The sequence below is a fragment of the Medicago sativa genome, chromosome 7, assembly GCF_051527215.1.
Source record: "Medicago sativa cultivar Bolivia chromosome 7, Bolivia_mono, whole genome shotgun sequence".
Taxonomy (NCBI): Eukaryota; Viridiplantae; Streptophyta; class Magnoliopsida; order Fabales; family Fabaceae; genus Medicago; species Medicago sativa.
In genome coordinates, this window is record NC_140755.1 from 78,504,268 (window position 1) to 78,521,298 (window position 17,031).

The 17,031-nt window shown below is 32.5% G+C and overlaps 3 protein-coding genes across 3 annotated transcripts; all 3 read right to left on the reverse strand.

Moving 5' to 3' along the window:
• Positions 1–1,368: 1,368 nt before the first annotated feature.
• On the reverse strand, positions 1,369–2,992 carry LOC146908851 (F-box protein CPR1-like). Its single transcript, XM_085725172.1, has one exon. The coding sequence runs from the start codon at positions 2,878–2,880 to the stop codon at positions 1,618–1,620; it is 1,263 nt and encodes a 420-aa protein (XP_085581298.1). The 5' UTR covers positions 2,881–2,992; the 3' UTR covers positions 1,369–1,617.
• A 1,529-nt stretch (positions 2,993–4,521) lies between these two features.
• On the reverse strand, positions 4,522–7,195 carry LOC146908852 (F-box/kelch-repeat protein At3g23880-like). Its single transcript, XM_085729310.1, has 2 exons — positions 6,028–7,195; positions 4,522–4,767 (listed from the first exon to the last, which is right to left on the reverse strand). The coding sequence occupies exons 1-2, from the start codon at positions 7,166–7,168 to the stop codon at positions 4,589–4,591; spliced, it is 1,320 nt and encodes a 439-aa protein (XP_085585436.1). The 5' UTR covers positions 7,169–7,195; the 3' UTR covers positions 4,522–4,588.
• A 7,364-nt stretch (positions 7,196–14,559) lies between these two features.
• Positions 14,560–16,237, reverse strand: LOC146908853 (F-box protein At5g49610-like). Its single transcript, XM_085727485.1, has 2 exons — positions 15,916–16,237; positions 14,560–15,684 (listed from the first exon to the last, which is right to left on the reverse strand). The coding sequence occupies exons 1-2, from the start codon at positions 16,169–16,171 to the stop codon at positions 14,855–14,857; spliced, it is 1,086 nt and encodes a 361-aa protein (XP_085583611.1). The 5' UTR covers positions 16,172–16,237; the 3' UTR covers positions 14,560–14,854.
• Positions 16,238–17,031: the final 794 nt, after the last annotated feature.

Below are 17,031 nucleotides of genomic sequence, written 5' to 3' on the forward strand. Positions count from 1 at the left end.
CTATAAGAGAGGCTTATGGTGGTGATGAACAAAGCATAAATGAGTTGCAAGTGGCACAGAGTGAAAAAAGAGGTGTAATTCTCTTTGCCTTGACACCTATATTAGTTCTTCTTAGAGGAAAATGTTGCAGAGAGGATCTTGAAGGTTTGCGGATGGAAGCTAAAATGTTAGGATTTTAGTTTTCATTACAAACATAGAATTTGGCTAAAGCCACCTGACAAGGTTTGGTTTTTGCGGTCTCCCCATAGCCAAGTCTGCAGACTCATATATTTGGACTAAAATACCTTTTTTTTTCTTTTTTTTTTCTAATACTTGAATTTAGTTGTATTATAAATTTCTATGTTCTTTGTCAACACTAAGGGTATGGTTGAAATATCATAAGTTAATCACTGAATTTCTAAGGTAAGAGAACTAAGAATAGTTTTTTTTGAAGGAGAACTAATAGTTTTGAAACAAAACTAAAAATCTAAAGCATCAATAGATATGAATCAAAGAAGTTAGCAAACTAGAAAACAAGTTGAGCAACAATTCTATCCCATTTTTATTTTATTTTTTTGTTTGGCATCCAGAGAAAAATAGAGTAAATATATAATGGTAGGACTTGCAAGAGAAGTTATCATCTTATGGAAATGGAGAAATAGCAAAGCTTTTTACAGATATAGAGCTGCAAAGAGCAACAGATAACTAAAACCAGAGTGGGTTCCTTAGTCAAGGTGGTTATGGCACAGTGTACGAAGCAACGTTGCCAGATGGAACCATGGTCACAGTTAACAAGTCGAAACAGTTTGACAGTTAAAAGATTTACTGGACAACCAACTCTCACCGATTTTAGATGCCACAACGCTTGAGGAAGCAAGGAAAGATGACATCCTTGCTATTGCAAATCTTGCAATGGCACATTTGAAACTTAACGATAAAAGAAGACCAAAAATGAAAGTGGTTTCAGCATAATTAGAAGCACTGAGAAACGTACATAATTCCTTACATATCGAAGATCATAAGGAGTCACCAATTAATGGATTATCATTTGAGCATACAACTAATGACATCCAAAGAGGAAAGTTTTTCGCTATCCCTACAAATGGAGTCCACATCCTTCTAAAATACCAGATTGGTACAGATTCTTGATTTTTATGCTCTGTGTTTCATTTTCAACTTATGGATGAAGGTGTATCCCAAAGATGGCTATGGATAAATGACTCATTTTTTAATCCCAAATGTATATTAGTTTAAAATTGGCTACATATCATCACAGAAATTGACAGCTTTCCGTCAATTCGTATATACTTACCCATCAAATAAATATGAATCATTTGGAATTGTTAAGCTTTAGATTAGACCTTGACATAAACTTTGTTTACAAAGAAATTAATATAATCTTATTGGTATTTATTTATAAATAAACTAATTACAAGCATATCATAGACTAAATAAAACATCTAATGCATTAACATGGCATCCAGTTCGCATAACTAGTGTCAATTGTCAACTGATTTTCACAGCTTAAAAATTGACTTCATATAATGCTAGCAATGCAATCAATTTTGTATCAAGTCTTCAAGCAAAAAAAACAACAAAAGTATGATAATATATTTCACAATAACGTTTGTCATCTTCTTAAGCTTGATCAACACCACTAGGGAGGGAAAGCAGAGACTCTGTATACAAAGTCATTTTGTTGTTATTTGATGAAGAACGGAAACGATGATAGAAGCGACGCTCTAGAAGCTGTCCTTTGTCATTAACCTTCATCAATCGACCTTCATAACCATCTACTCCAACTATATCACCACAATTTGTAAAGGATATTGGGGAAAAGTCCTCAATAGAATGCTTAGAAAAAACAAGAGTCTGAGTCCAAGATGAACCCACTGCATAATCCTGCATCACCCATACCTTAACTTCATCGAAGTTCACAATACATGCACTGATAAGTCCGCGAAATACCAACAAATCATAATCTCGAGAACAGTAATAATGATAAAAAATATCTGGCAGAGCTATCTCAGAGATTCTCATTTCCTTTAAATCAAAGGCAATAATAACATCCTTGTCAGTCTCATAATTATGAACCAGCCAATGAATAGAACCATTCAAGAAATATCCGACTCCAGCACCTAAGTGATTTCTATTAGTAACCATATAAGGCAAATGAGAACCAACCTCAACTTGTTTCCACTTATTAGCTCTCAATGAGAAAATCTCAATCGAAATAGATACTGGCTCATAACTATAACCATCATCTTCGTAGGTCCCCCAAACTACCAAGTAATCCTCAGTTGAGGGTTCGTATGTCAAGGCATACAGAAACTTGAGAATATAACCTTTGCCGGCAATAGTTATAGGAGACGGATGTATTTGTTTGTTGACACCAGTGGATGGATTCCATAGGTAGAGGCATTTGCAACATTGCAATAATAGAAACCCTCTACACGAACCTATAATTTCAGGATGAGAACGGTGAGGCAAAAAATCAAGGCTTGGTGAATGATAAGCAGAATCATCTTTGAGCGATGCATTAAAATCAATGGATAGGGCTTCAGGAACATGAAAATCTATGAACATAAGTCTTTGTTTGGGTGAGATATCAAGTTGAAAATGTGAAGTTGCAAAATGGGGATTAGAGATAAGAGAAAGCCATAACTTACAGACGCACTTGCAGCGTAGCACAGTCTTCACAGGTAACCTCAACAGAATTTCAATAATCACTTCTTCAGGCAGATATTCGCATTTCTTCTCCATCTCAAGAAGGAGAGTCGCAGGACAAGTCATCAGCCGTTGAGTTTGGAAAGGAGTTGCGGTTGACCGTGGTGAATGCAACGGATCAATCATGATGCGAACAATTTTGTGAATAAAGAATAGGGCTGAATGCGTTATCATGATAATTTTGTGATCCAAAAGGGTTAGTCGACTTGTTTAGAGATCGGTCATAAGGTTTTATATAAACTGACCAAAGAAAATCCTGTTTAAAGCCCGTTTGTTATAGTTTTAAAAAAAAAAACATATTTTTTCTGTCAAAAAAAACATATTTGTTTAAAAAAAGTGATTTTTATTAAGGTAAACAAACACAAAATAGATTTTAATTTTTCATAAAATCTCTAAAATTTAGGGCCTGTTTGTTATGGATTAAAATAATGTGATTCCATAAAATAATTTAGAGATTATTTTATAGAGATTTTATGAAATAATAACGGATCAATCCTATTTGTTTTGGGATGCAAAATTAATAAGTCTTTGAAATGCTTTTAAAACATTATTTGTTTTTTAATTAAAAACAAAAAGGTGTAGCCAATTTTTTCTCTATCAAAAAATTGTATCTAATTTGCACTTTCATAGGTGGATATAACAAATTTATTTGTTTTTTGGTTACAAAATTAATAAATCTTTCGAATACTTTTAATTTTATAATATTATTTGTTTTTTTAATCTAATATTAATATATGAAAAATATATTTAACAAAATATAAAAATCGAAATCCAATAAAATTTCATAATTGTCCTTTTTAAAAGCCAATATATTATCATGATAATTATCGACGACTATCTTTCCATTTGATTTTAGAGATATAAGCACAAAAATTCTACAATTACTACGGTGTAAATATATAACGGTATTTTGGAGAAATAATACAGTGTTGTTAATTTAATAAAAAAAAATACAGTGATGTTGATATTTTGAAAATAGTCACGAGTTTTCCAAATTTTATCATATCGACTATCACATATCGTTACATAAAAAGATTTGCTTATCTAAAATTTGTTGAGCAAGATTTGCCTATCTAAAATAAAATGATCAAGATTTGTTGAGCACCACTACCTAAGCCTACTTCAATCTGTTTTGTACAAAACACTGTTTCGTTCTTATGTGTCCTCTACGCTATATATCTGATATCAGCATCACTAGTCTACATCCACTTGGAATAAGCAATGAAAAAGAGGAATCACGACCTATATCCATGTAGGATAATGAATTCTAAACCAAATAAAGGAAGCAGGGCAAAAAATCATTGATGGATAAAAACTCATGGTCAAATTATAAGATGATTTTAGTCAAGATTTAAAAACAAACAATTATACATGAATAAACAAATCAATGAATAATAAATACTTAGAATCTAAAACTAACAGCCCACTGATTTTAGTCAAGAAGTTTATTTAACAATGAAGAGACCGGTGATGGAAGATATATCAACTATGTTTTAAGTATTTAAAAAAGCAACTTTTTTGAGTAAAAAATTGATGGAAAATCAGCCATATAGAATAATGGAAGGAATTACAATATCGGAAGGAGTGCAGGCGACAAAGGAAAGAAACAAATTGCTAATATTAACACAGCAATAATATATAAAATACCGTAAAAGATGAAACATAATGAAATAAAATAAAGATGCTGAAGTTCATGTATCAACTCTAATCTTAATTTGTGTTATGTCTTGCATTTCCATCAATTCTGAATAAGATAAAAATAGTACTTCTCATGCTTCATGTTAGCAAGATTTCAAAATACAAGATAGATAAACATTAGGAAAATGGTAAATGTGAATATTTCACAATCACTTCTGCCTGTTTGTTATCACTAGTCATCTTCTTAAACTTGATCAGTGCCACTAGGGAGTGAGAGCAGAGACTCCGTATGCACGGCCATTTGGTTTCTCTCTTGTGATAAACGGTAACGATAATAGAGGTGATGCTCTAGCAGCTGTCCTTTGTTATTAAACTTCTTCAATCCACCTTCACGATCTGTTCCAACTACATCACCACAGCTTTGTTATTACAGCTCTTGTTTTTCTTACAATGTTGTCAAGCACTGCCTTATGCCTAAGAAGCAATAGTTTCTAATACTTTGAAGACTGGCAAAATACGTCTTGGATTGAGGTACAATGGTTGAATTAAGCATGGATAATGTAGACAAACAATTAGTGGAATCAAAACCTCTAGTCTCAGGCTGCATGTGTGGAGACAAACCTAAAGAAAGAGTAATCCTTGGCATGTGTCTTGGTTGAGTAGTTTTAGTTTGTTGAACATTTATTCTTTTATCCAATATCATGCAACCAACTGACCGAGATTGGGAAATACTTGAGCAGACATCATCAATAGTCTTTCCTTCTTGAATCAGCGGTTTATCGAAGAGACAGAAAAACATATTAAATATAGACAATGCTGTCATCTCGAAGATAAATATTAATTTTGGAATAATATTGACCAAAATTTTACATTTTAAGGTTCAATCAATATTATAACACATGAATAACTAAACTAAATAACAAACAATATTTGACCAAAATTTTGCATTTTAAGGTTCACACGATGTAGAATTGTAAGCTCGTAAACTACTAGTAAAATCATGAGTTTATGGAACTCACGCAACCTTAAAATGTTTTTATGACCTAGAATTATAAACCCGTAAAATTTTAAGAGTTAACTCGAGAGTTTTACAATCTTTGTACGTAGAAACTTAGTTTATTAGTTTAAGTTTGACAGAATATACCCCATTTCAGACACAACTCCACTAGTACATGAAATGTTAGCGTTTCTCACCTGACAAAAAAATAAAATCTACATGATTCATACGAGGTCTGTGATCAATTAATTAATTGATCATGGACAGTAAATTGCCATGAATTCATTATCTTCTTAACTCTGTTTTGTACACAAGATTGTTTAACTCTTATGTCCTACAGATCCATGGATAATAAATACTAAGACCATCAGCCCAGTAATGTCGCAACAGAAGCTATCTATCTGATGTTGCACTAGCATGAGGGTATCTTCGCCCAAACTTCCAAAATTTACACTTGCTCAAGAATGGGTAAATAAAGAAGATGAAACCCTTTTTCAAAGTTGATAATATGTATTGCAAAATTCAAATTCAACATAAGAGGAAAGAACTAAAAGCATGCTTCAATGCACCTATTACCAGCCAACACATATCAGCAATGAGGAAAAAGATTTAAATGTTCTAAAAATAAAATACAAATTTATCATAAATTCCTGTTTAAAATATATAAAATATCAAAATTCATTGACCAATCCAATCAAACGCTAGTAGGGAGTGAAAGCAGAGACGAGACTCTGTATACACGACCATTTTGGATCTACCTGAAAAACAGCCAAGATATGAGAGATTCTCTAGCAGCTGGCCTTTGTAATTAAACTTCACCAATTCATCATAACCATCTGTTCCAACTATATCACCACAATTTGTAAAGTATACTAGGAAGAAGTCTGGATCAGGACGTATAGAAAAAACAAGAGTCTTAATCCAAGATGAATGCACTGCATATTCTTGCATCACCCAAATCTCCACTGTATCCATGTCCACAGTCCATGCACTAATAAGCCCATCAAGCACCAACAAATCATATTGTATAGAATAAGTAACACAAAAATCATTTGGCAGAGCTATCTCTGATATTGTCGTTTCCTTTAAATCAAGGACAATAATAACAACAATGTTGGTCTCATGATTATGAACCACCCAATGAATAGCCCCATTCAAGAACAACCCAACTTTGTTGGAAGGACGATTAGTATTAATGACCATATAAGGTAAATGAAAACCAACCTCAACTTGTTTCCACTTATTAGCTCTCAATGAGAAAATCTCCAAGTTACTCAAACTAGATAGCCGATCATAGTCATTATAGCATTTATAGGACCCTAAAACTACCAAGTAATCATCAGTTGAAGGTTCGTATGCAAAGCCATACAAAAACCTTAAAATATTGCGATTGAGAATATTAAGCTTGATTCCAATAGTCATAGGTGACCTAGGTATTTGTTTGTGGACTCCGGTGGATGGATTCCATAGATAGAAGCCTTTGTCAGAGTGCAAAAACACAAACCCCCTACACGAACCTCCGATTTGAGGATGTTGTTGGTGATCCATAAAATCAAGGATGGGTGGAACATAAGCAGAATCACCGTTAAGAGATGCATCAAAATCAATGGATAAGGTTTCAGGGAAACAATCATTTCCTATGGACAAAAGGTTGTGTGTGGGTGAGGCGGCAAGATGAAAGTGTGAAGTTGCAAAATTGGGATGAGAGATGAGAGACAGCCATGATTTGCAAACACACCTGTAACGTAGTACATACTTCACCGGCAACCTCAATAGGATTTCTGTTATCACTTCCGGAAGCAGATGCACGCTTCTTCTCTCAGCCATCTTGACGAGGTTGATGATGCGTTGGAGTCGGACTATCAAACAACTGGGTTTGTCTCGATTATCTGCACTATATACGAAGAAAATTACCTCACAATTTTGGGCTGTTTTTTTTTTTTTTTCCTTCCAAAATTACCCTCAATTTTCAATACAAATAACTCATGTAACAAATAGATAAGAATAAATTTAAATATCAAAAAAAAAAAAATGTAACAGACGCGATATGAATGTATATGTATGTCCTCGTGAGTTTAGCTCAGTTGGTATGGACAATGCATAAAATATGCAAGGTCGGGGTTCGAACCCGGCCACCACAAAAAAAAAATGTCTTGTTTTTATTTTTCTTTAACATTTAAAAAGTCTAACAAACTAAATGAGTATATTTATACTTAATTTTTTATTATCCTAATTATACCCTTAAACAACTTTTTCTATAACAAAGATTGTTGTTAGTGTTATTGAAATAGATAATTATGTTTAATTTGGTTTGTTATATAACTATAAAACAACAAACATTTATATTTTTAGTTTTAATCAAAATCAAAATTTCATAAAAGAAAACATAGTTCATAATTTTCAAATTTAGCGTAGTAAAAAGAGCGGAAAGACGGGCACGTGAGTGAGTGCCCGTCTTTTCGCTAGTGTGAAGAATTTTTCTACTCACATCGCATGTATTTCTGGATACACCCAAATTTACTTAAAATTTCACGATAATACCAAAATTGCTCTTTTATATAAATTTACTTAAAACCTTGATTTCATTCCTTGTTACTCTAAAATTTCAACCTCTTTCACCCACAAACAATCAATCATGGATTTTCAATTAATCAATCTCTATAAAAGTTTAAAGTGTGAATCAAAACATTTTTCATTGATACTGTATTGCATATAAGTAAGTGAATTTCTTCATTTTGTTCGATGATTCCAGAGTTTCTATTTTTTTTTCTTGTTGTTCAACATTGATATATTATGAACTCTACGACGACGGTTATTTCATGGTGCAGCACGCACGCGTTAATGTTAATTAACATCGTTGAAGTGAACTTATATTCAGTTTATGTAGGTACATGTACATAACCTACTTAAATTGAGTTTACATATATATGCTTAAAATAAGATTACGTAAAAACATTAAACAAGGTTGAAGAATTTAAAACAAGATTTAACTTTTATATGTACACTTAAACTCAATTTACATGACCTACTTAAATTAAGTTTAAGTCTGTACACTTAAATTCAGTTTACTTGACCTACGTAAACTTAGTTTAAGATTAAATTACAATAGAATCAAGTATTTTTCATCGTTAAAGCAAGTCCTTTTTTACATTAGTTATATTATTTTTATCATTGAAAAAGATATGTATAATTTGTTATAGTATGAAAATGCAAAATATTTTTTTCAAAGGAAAAATATATATTATCTATACCAATAATTTTAATTAAAGTTTCATAAAAGTTATTGTTCATAATTTATATACTTTACTGCAATAAGAAGATCTGACTGACGGACACGAAGTGCCCGTCTGAACGCTAATTATATGTACTTAACTACTTTTTGAACTATATGAAGGCTGTTAACTTGCACCCACCTAAAAACACTAAGGTGCATGTTAACAAGCTGCACCTACTTGTACTTTACTAAAACACCCTTTTGTCTCTATTAAACTTTATTTTAATTAAAAGGACATATTTGTTTATAATAGAAAAACATGGGTGTTTTGGTAAATAACTAGTAGGTGCAGCTTGTTAACTTGCATTTTAGTGTTTTTAGGTGGGTGCAAGTTAACAGCCCCTATATATATATATATATATATATATATATATATATATATATATATATATATATATATATATATATATATATATATATATATCAACGGTACAATAAGACAACAACTATACAAAAGTAAGATAATAGAAACTAGAAATATTTTCTTCTGAAATTCATTCGCTTCCTGTAAAAAGAAATAAAAGTATTATTCGTTGTAACAATTATGAAGGGTACATGTTGTATTTTAGGTAAGATAATAAGGGTAAATGGAAGATAAAATATAATCTATAAGTTCAAACACTATTTGAAATAGCGTATAGAAAATAAGCTATTATAATTTCGTGAAATAAACTATAAGCTCATGACAAGATGACGATTACCAAATAGTGCTTTTTTAGGCATATAAGCTTATAAGCTAGTATTAGTTATCCGCTATAAGTTAACTTGTCGAGTTTACCAAATAGACCCTCTATGTTTGATATGCACGAAGACGAAAAACTGAAGTTTCTTGAACCAGAATTGAAGATTCATGATTCTGAGTTCGATGTCTCTAATTCGTTGGAAGATCACTGAAATTTTAAGCTTAATTAATTGTAGTTTTAAAATGAATATCATTTTTAGTTTTTAATGTATAATAACTATTATTAGTTTTTCATTTTTAGTTTTTAATGTATAATAACTATTATTAGTTTTTAATTTCAACTGGATCATCAAATTAATATTATGTATAAATTATTCACAAAATATCACATTATACTTTGCATTATGATAATGGGAAACAAACTAATGACTAATAAGAATAATTTTATAAAATCATATAATCGTTTCTTAATATGTATGAAATGAACAAAAATACACCCAACCCCACATACTTTGTATTGGCTTGTGTGCATCGTCGTTCTTTTACTTTTAGGATTGAATATCCACTTTAGTCCCAAAAAAAAATTGACATTCAACATGATCTTGGAGATAAATAAAAACAAATTTTAATCCATGAGAAAATAAAATCGGGATATATAGTCCCCTACACGAGAAAGAGAAGAATTAAGTTTCTTAAAAAAATTATAAAAAATAAATAAATAAATAAATAAAAAGACAAGCAATCCTCGGTAAAAAATATGATTTGATCCATACAACATAATATGTCCGTAAACAATTTATCCTTTTACAAATGTCCATTTTTTTTTTCATCATTTAGATATATATTTCAATATAACTATGAACTATAACTAACATGTATTTTGTTTTGGTATACTATCGAATATCGATACCGTTTTTTGGTTGAACGTTAATATAAAATCAAATTTCATTTAGCGTAAAGTCACAAGCTCCTAAGTTTACAAACTGGTAATCTACAAAACCATGCAACATTCTCCTACAACTTTTTTCTACAGCTCAAAACATGTTTTGAACAGGATTATCTAACAGAAAATACATTTTTCGAATCTTCAAGCTAGCTCGACGATCGAAGCTAGCTCGACGATCATCGGATATAGTCTCTTCAGAAGATAAGTCTCTGTCAATAACAATCAAGTCGTCTTGTTTGCTGACATGATGTTCCATAGATTTGTTCATCTTCAGCATCCCATTTTTTCTTCTTGAATCGGTTGAATAGTGAGAAGCATTTGACATATGTTTTGGTAGATTAGTTTTAGTTTGTTGAACACTCAATCTTTCATCCAACATCATGCAACCACCTGACTGAGATTGAGTAAAACTAGGGCAGACATCATCATACAATAATGGGAAGGGTTGACATATCAATAAAGTGAATGTACCTTTGTATTGCTGGAGTTTAAAAATTCCAGTGGAGTAACTTGATTTTCAACAATAGCAGATTTAATGCTTGTAGAGTTAGATTTGGCAACAAGAGTTCTCATCCCCAAGCGAAGAGAATGCTTATCAGCACCAATGTTCAATTCAACTGTGGGCTCTTCTGTAATCACAACTTCATGTTTATAGAACAAAGCATTAGATTTACAATCATATGCACGTTAAAGATTAAGTGACCAATATTACCAGAAGAGTTAGCAGGAAGGTCAAACTGAGGTTGGTTCCCTCCACTTTTCTTCATGTCACAAACAACATTTGGAATGGCTTCTTTCACAGAGGGTTGGATCTCCTCTAGTTCCTGGTCCGTAATTGCAGAAGCAGGACAGAGGTCTCTATAACTAACATTGATAGAGATTCCTAGGCAATCTTTATGAAATGTTCGGCTTCTTGTGTATCAGAGATCAACTCTGGCTTGGAACTAGTTGTCGAAGCAGGATAGAGATATCTAGAATGAACATTGATAGACATTCCTGGGCAATCCTCATCAAGATTCAAGATTGTGTATCAGATAGCTTTGGCTTGGAACTTCTGCTCCAGCCATTTGAGTGTTCGTTTTCACCATGTCTTCCCCATGATGCAGTCTATCCCACATGTGTCATACACTCAATAGTGTTAGAATGAATACATTCATGCAATTCTTTTCACTACCAACTAATTTGATCTTTTATTAGATTTAAATTATTTAAGGCTCAATTCATGTAGAATCGTAAGCTCGTAAACTACTAGTAAAATTGAGAGTTTACTTTAACTTTGTGAGTTTATCAAAATGAGAGTTTACATTCAAGTTAACTCGTTTTTATGACCTAGGAAATTATATACTCATAAGAGTTTAAGAGTTAACTCGAGAATTTTACAATCTTGTATGTAGAAACTTGGTTTATTAGTTTGAGTTTGACGGAAGCAGGTTTCAGAAACAACCCCCCTAGTACACGAAATGTTAGCATCTCTCATTTGAGGTCTGTGATCAATTAATTCATCATGGACAAGTAAATTGAAACTTTTGATTAACTCTTATGCCCTTTAAGCTATATATCTGATATTAGTATCACTCCATTTAGTAAAGATTTAAAAAGAAACAATTACAAACCCATGGATAATAAATACTACTATCAGCCCAATAATGTCGCAACATAAGTCAACACATTTCTTTTGACAGAATCAGGTTCTCTATGCCCAAACTCCATGTTCCAAAATATACACTTCCGATTTGGTAAATGAAGGAGCTGAAATCTTTTTCAAAGTGTATAACATGCTTTGTAAAATTGGAACTCAACGTAAGAGGAAAGAACTAAAAGCATGCTTCATTGCATTTATTACCGGTCATCACATATATAAATCAGCAATGAGGGAAGATATTTAAATGTTCTCAAAATAAAAATACGAAATTTATCGTAAAATCCTCTATAAAACATATATCATAATGGATGGGCCAATCAGAATTTTGAGTGACAAACCATAAGGTTTAAGAGAACCACCTGGAAGCCATACTTTTTTTATGTCTGATCACGCTCCACTCTTTCTGAATGCTCTGCTGATTGTTTAAGGTCTTATTAGAAAAAACCTATAATAGCTTCTATAAGGTCTGGTGCATTATTTGCATGACACGATGATTCGTCACTAGAAAAGGGTTTATGAGAATCACATATAAGTCATCATGCAATTCATTTTTAGTTTTCAGGTCCAAACCTCCTTATGACAACCTTGCAAGCATTGCCCATGTTGTTGGCTCTGAAACATCTATAATATCCTCAATCAACAACATCTGAAGAGATACCAAACTTTGTTCTAATAAAACAATCATTGTCCCTATCGGTTGTTCGTGTTCAGGAAATATCTACCAACATAATATCCCCTACACTGTCAAAAAAGGTGACACCTATTATCACTTGGTAAACGGTACATACCAAAGTAAGCCTCACAACATGTCAGGCTTCGAAGGGTCAGAATTACTATGCTTCTGTGAAAACATTGCAATTGATGTTGAGCTCACATTTAATCAAGGAGACAGGTCAAACTGAGGTTGGTTCCCTCCACTTTTCTTCATGTCACGGCACATAACATTTTGAACAGCTTCTTTCGCAGAAGGTTGGGACTCCTTAAGTTCTTGGTCAGCAGTTGTGGAAGCAGGATAGATAGAGATATCTAGAATCAACATTGATAGAGATTCCTGGGCAATTCTTACCAAGATTCTAGATTCTGTATCAGAAAACTCTGGCTTGAAACTTCTGTTCCAGCCATTTGAGTGTCGGTTTTCACTATGTCATCCCCATGAAGCAGAGTTTCTCTCCCACATGTGTCATACTGTTAGAATGAATACATTCATATGCAACTATTTTCACTACCAACTAATACGATTTTCGATTAGATTTATAACAATGTAATAACCTAGTTTGTTGATTTTGATGAAAATATACCAGGTTTCAGAAACAACACTTGTACAGAGTGTCAGCATTTCTCGTCTGTCATAAAATCAAAAACTGCTGTGATTCACATGACGTATGTAATAATTAAATTAATCAGACACTAGATTTGAAACTTTTTCATTAACTCGTTCTCTTAATGACTTTGAATCTAATCAGATTCCATGATCAAGATTTGCATCCCAAGCAGGCAGGTCAGTTGGTCAGCTATGGGACACCGAAGGAGTACTAACCTCAGAAGCATGGACACCTCCAACATTAAGCGTGTCCCGGTGTCTGACACCCATACTACACATGTCAAACATATGTGCCAAATTATTACTTTTTCTTTGCTTGAACACACTTTTACCCTCCTTAAACTCGATAAATATAATTTTTAACTTTTCAGTATAGTAGATGGTTGAATCAAGCTATGAAGCACGGACTTCGACACAGACACCCGACACGACACGAACACGTCTAATTTTAAAAATATAGGACACCAACACGGATAAATATAATTAAATAAAATACGAAAATTATCTATAACGGATCTAAATTGAGGAAGTAAAATATATATGCACATGAGCACATCTAAATTGTGCAATTCGGTACATCTAAATTGTGCAATTCGGTACACTAAAAAAAAGTTCTTAAAACAAACTATGGCAATTTTTCACCTCATTTGCCTATCCAAAATCTCTGAGGTTGAGGGTTCAAACCTTATAAACTAACATAACACATTAACATTTGCCTATCCAAAAACAAAATATCAAGATTTATTTTAGCACTGCCAAAGTATACTTCAGTCTGTTTTGTACACAAGACTGTTTAATTCTTATATCCTCTAAGCTATATATCTAATATCAGCATCACTACATCCACTTGGAATAAGCAATGAAAAAGATCCACAACCTTATATCCATGTAATGAATTTTAAACCTAATAAACAAAGCAGGGCAAAAAAAATCATCAATAAATAAATACTCAAGGTCAAATGATATGATGACTTTAATCGAGATTTAAAAACAAACAATTATACATGAATAAACAAATCAATGGATAATAAATACTCAGAAGAATCTCAAACTAACAGCCCCATGATTTTCGTCAAGAAGTTTATTTAACAAAGAAGAGACCAGTGATGGAAGATATATCAACTGAGATAGAAGTATTAAAAAAGGCAACAAAATTCCTCACAGATCAACTATGTTGATGAGTTAGAAATTGATGGAAAATCAGCCAAGTATCCAGCTATGAAACAACAAAAGACCATATAGAATAATGGAAGGAATTACAATATCGCAAGGAGTGCAGGCGACAAAGGAAAGAAACAAATTTGCTAATATTAACACAGCAATAATATATAAAATACCGTAAAAGATGAAACATAATAAAATAAAATAAAATAAAGATGCTGAAGTTCATGTATCAACTCTAATCTTAATTTGTGCTATGTCTTGCATTTGCATCAATTCTGAATAAGATAAAAATAGCACTTCCCATGCTTCATGTTAGCAAGATTTCAAAATACAAGATAGATAAACATTAAGATAATGGTAAATGTGGATATTTCACAATCACATTCTTCCTTTGTTTGTGATCACTTGTCATCTTCTTATGCTTGCTCGCCGCCACCAGGGAGTGAAAGTCACTTCTGCCTGTTTGTTATCACTAGTCATCTTCTTAAACTTGATCAGTGCCACTAGGGAGTGAAAGCAGAGACTCTGTATACACGGCCATTTGGTTTCTATGTCGTGATAAACGGTAACGATAATAGAGGTGATGTTCTAGCAGCTGTCCTTTGTTATTAAACCTCTTCAATCCACCTTGAAGATCTGTTCCAACTATATCACCACAGCTTGTAAAGCATCCTAGTGAAAAACAATCATCTTGAGGAGCCGGATGCATAGAAAAAGTCCAAGAGGAATGCACTTTGTATTCTTGCATCACCCATATCTTAACTGTAACCTCATTTGAAATCCATACACTAATAAGTCCATTAAGTACCAATACATCAAAATCTCTAGTATAAATATAACTAAAATCCAAATCATCTGGAAGAGCTATCTCTGACAGTGTCATTTCCTTTAAATCAAAGGCAATAATTACACTCCTATCGGTCTCATGATTATGAACCAGCCAATGAATAAAACCGTTCAAGAACAACCCGACTCTGTTGAGAAGCAGAGTCGGGTTAATCTGATAAGGCAAATGAGAAGCAACCTGAATTTGTTTCCAGTTATTAGCTCTCAGTGAGAAAATCTCCAAGTGAAATGAATTAGATATCCGAACATAGTTATCATTGTATTCATAGGACCCAAAAACTACCAAATAATCATCAGTAGACGGTTCATATGCCAAGCCATACAGAAACGTGTGAATATGAACATTGTCGGCATCATTACCGGCAATGATTATAGGAGAGAGAGGTATTTGTTTATAGACACCAGTGGATGGATTCCATAGGTAAAAGTATGGGTAAACGTCCAGTAATAGAAACCCTCTACACGAACCTATAATATCAGGATCAGATCGGTGAGGCAAAAAATCAAGGCTTAGTGAATGATAAGCAGAATCATCGCTGAGCGATGCATTAAAATCTATTGTTAGGGCTTCAGGTTTATGAGCTTTTTTGAAAGGATTATAATATCTGAAAATCACAAGTTTATGTGTGGGTGATGCAGCAAGTTGAAAATGTGAAGTTGCAAAATTGGGATCAGAGATGATAGAAAGCCATAACTTACAGACGCACTTGCAGAGTAATACAGACTTCAACGGCAACCTCGACAGGATTTCAATAATCACGTCTTCAGGTAGATAATATATCTTCTTCTCCATCTCAAGATCAATAAGGAGTGTCGCCTGACAATTCATCAGCCGTTGAGTTTGGAAAGGAGTTGCAGTTGACGGTTGTGAATGCAACGGCGGTGGCGGAGGTAGCCGGTGTCGAAGCCAAGATTCGAACAATTTTGTTAATGAGAATGGGACTGAGTGCGTCATCAAGGTTTGCTGTAACTGACCCAAATTGAAGAGGCGTCCAAACAGGCTACCCGGTTTAGAGTGAACTTTGATCTTCTATCTTGAGAAATCTTAATCTCGTTTATTAATTTTGTTAGGTATGCAGCAATTTAACTTAATATTTTCCTGCTTATTTGTTGTATTAAAGTAACAGTAATTTAACCTAACAAATTAACAAATTTCATTTAAAAAAAATGTATCGCAGCAATTTCATTCTTATCTTCTTGCCTTTTTTTTTAACAATATTTTATACACTTATTTAATATTAAAAAAATGCATCGCACTAATTTCATGCCTTTTTTTTTACAATATTTTGTACACTTTTTTTAAAGAAATATTTTGTACACTTGTTTAATACTAAAAAAGTGCATCGCACCAATTTCATTCCTATCATATTGCCTTTTTTGACAATATTTTATACACTTATTTAATACGTTTACAAACAGAATACTCTTCTATTTGGTTGGATATGATATGTATTTGGTTGGAAAAATATATTATTATTTTTAGTAAATATCAAAGTGTAATTATTCTTTTTAGAGTTGTATGTGCGATTTAGAAATTTTATTAATTGAATTGACTTTGTTGTTCATGTTAGTAAAATTTAAAACAATTATTACAAGTCAATTTTTGATGTTTAACTATAAAAGTAATAAATAAAATTGACCCGTGTAACAATATAATATTGTATTTTTTTTATCCTTTTCTTTATAATTTAAAAAAAAAAAGATAATTCCCCTGAACCGTCATAATATTTATAAAGGCTTAGAAGCCCTCCAGAAAGGCTCTAAGACCTCCAGAAAGGCTCTAAAACCTCCAGAAAGGCTCCAAGACCTCTAGAA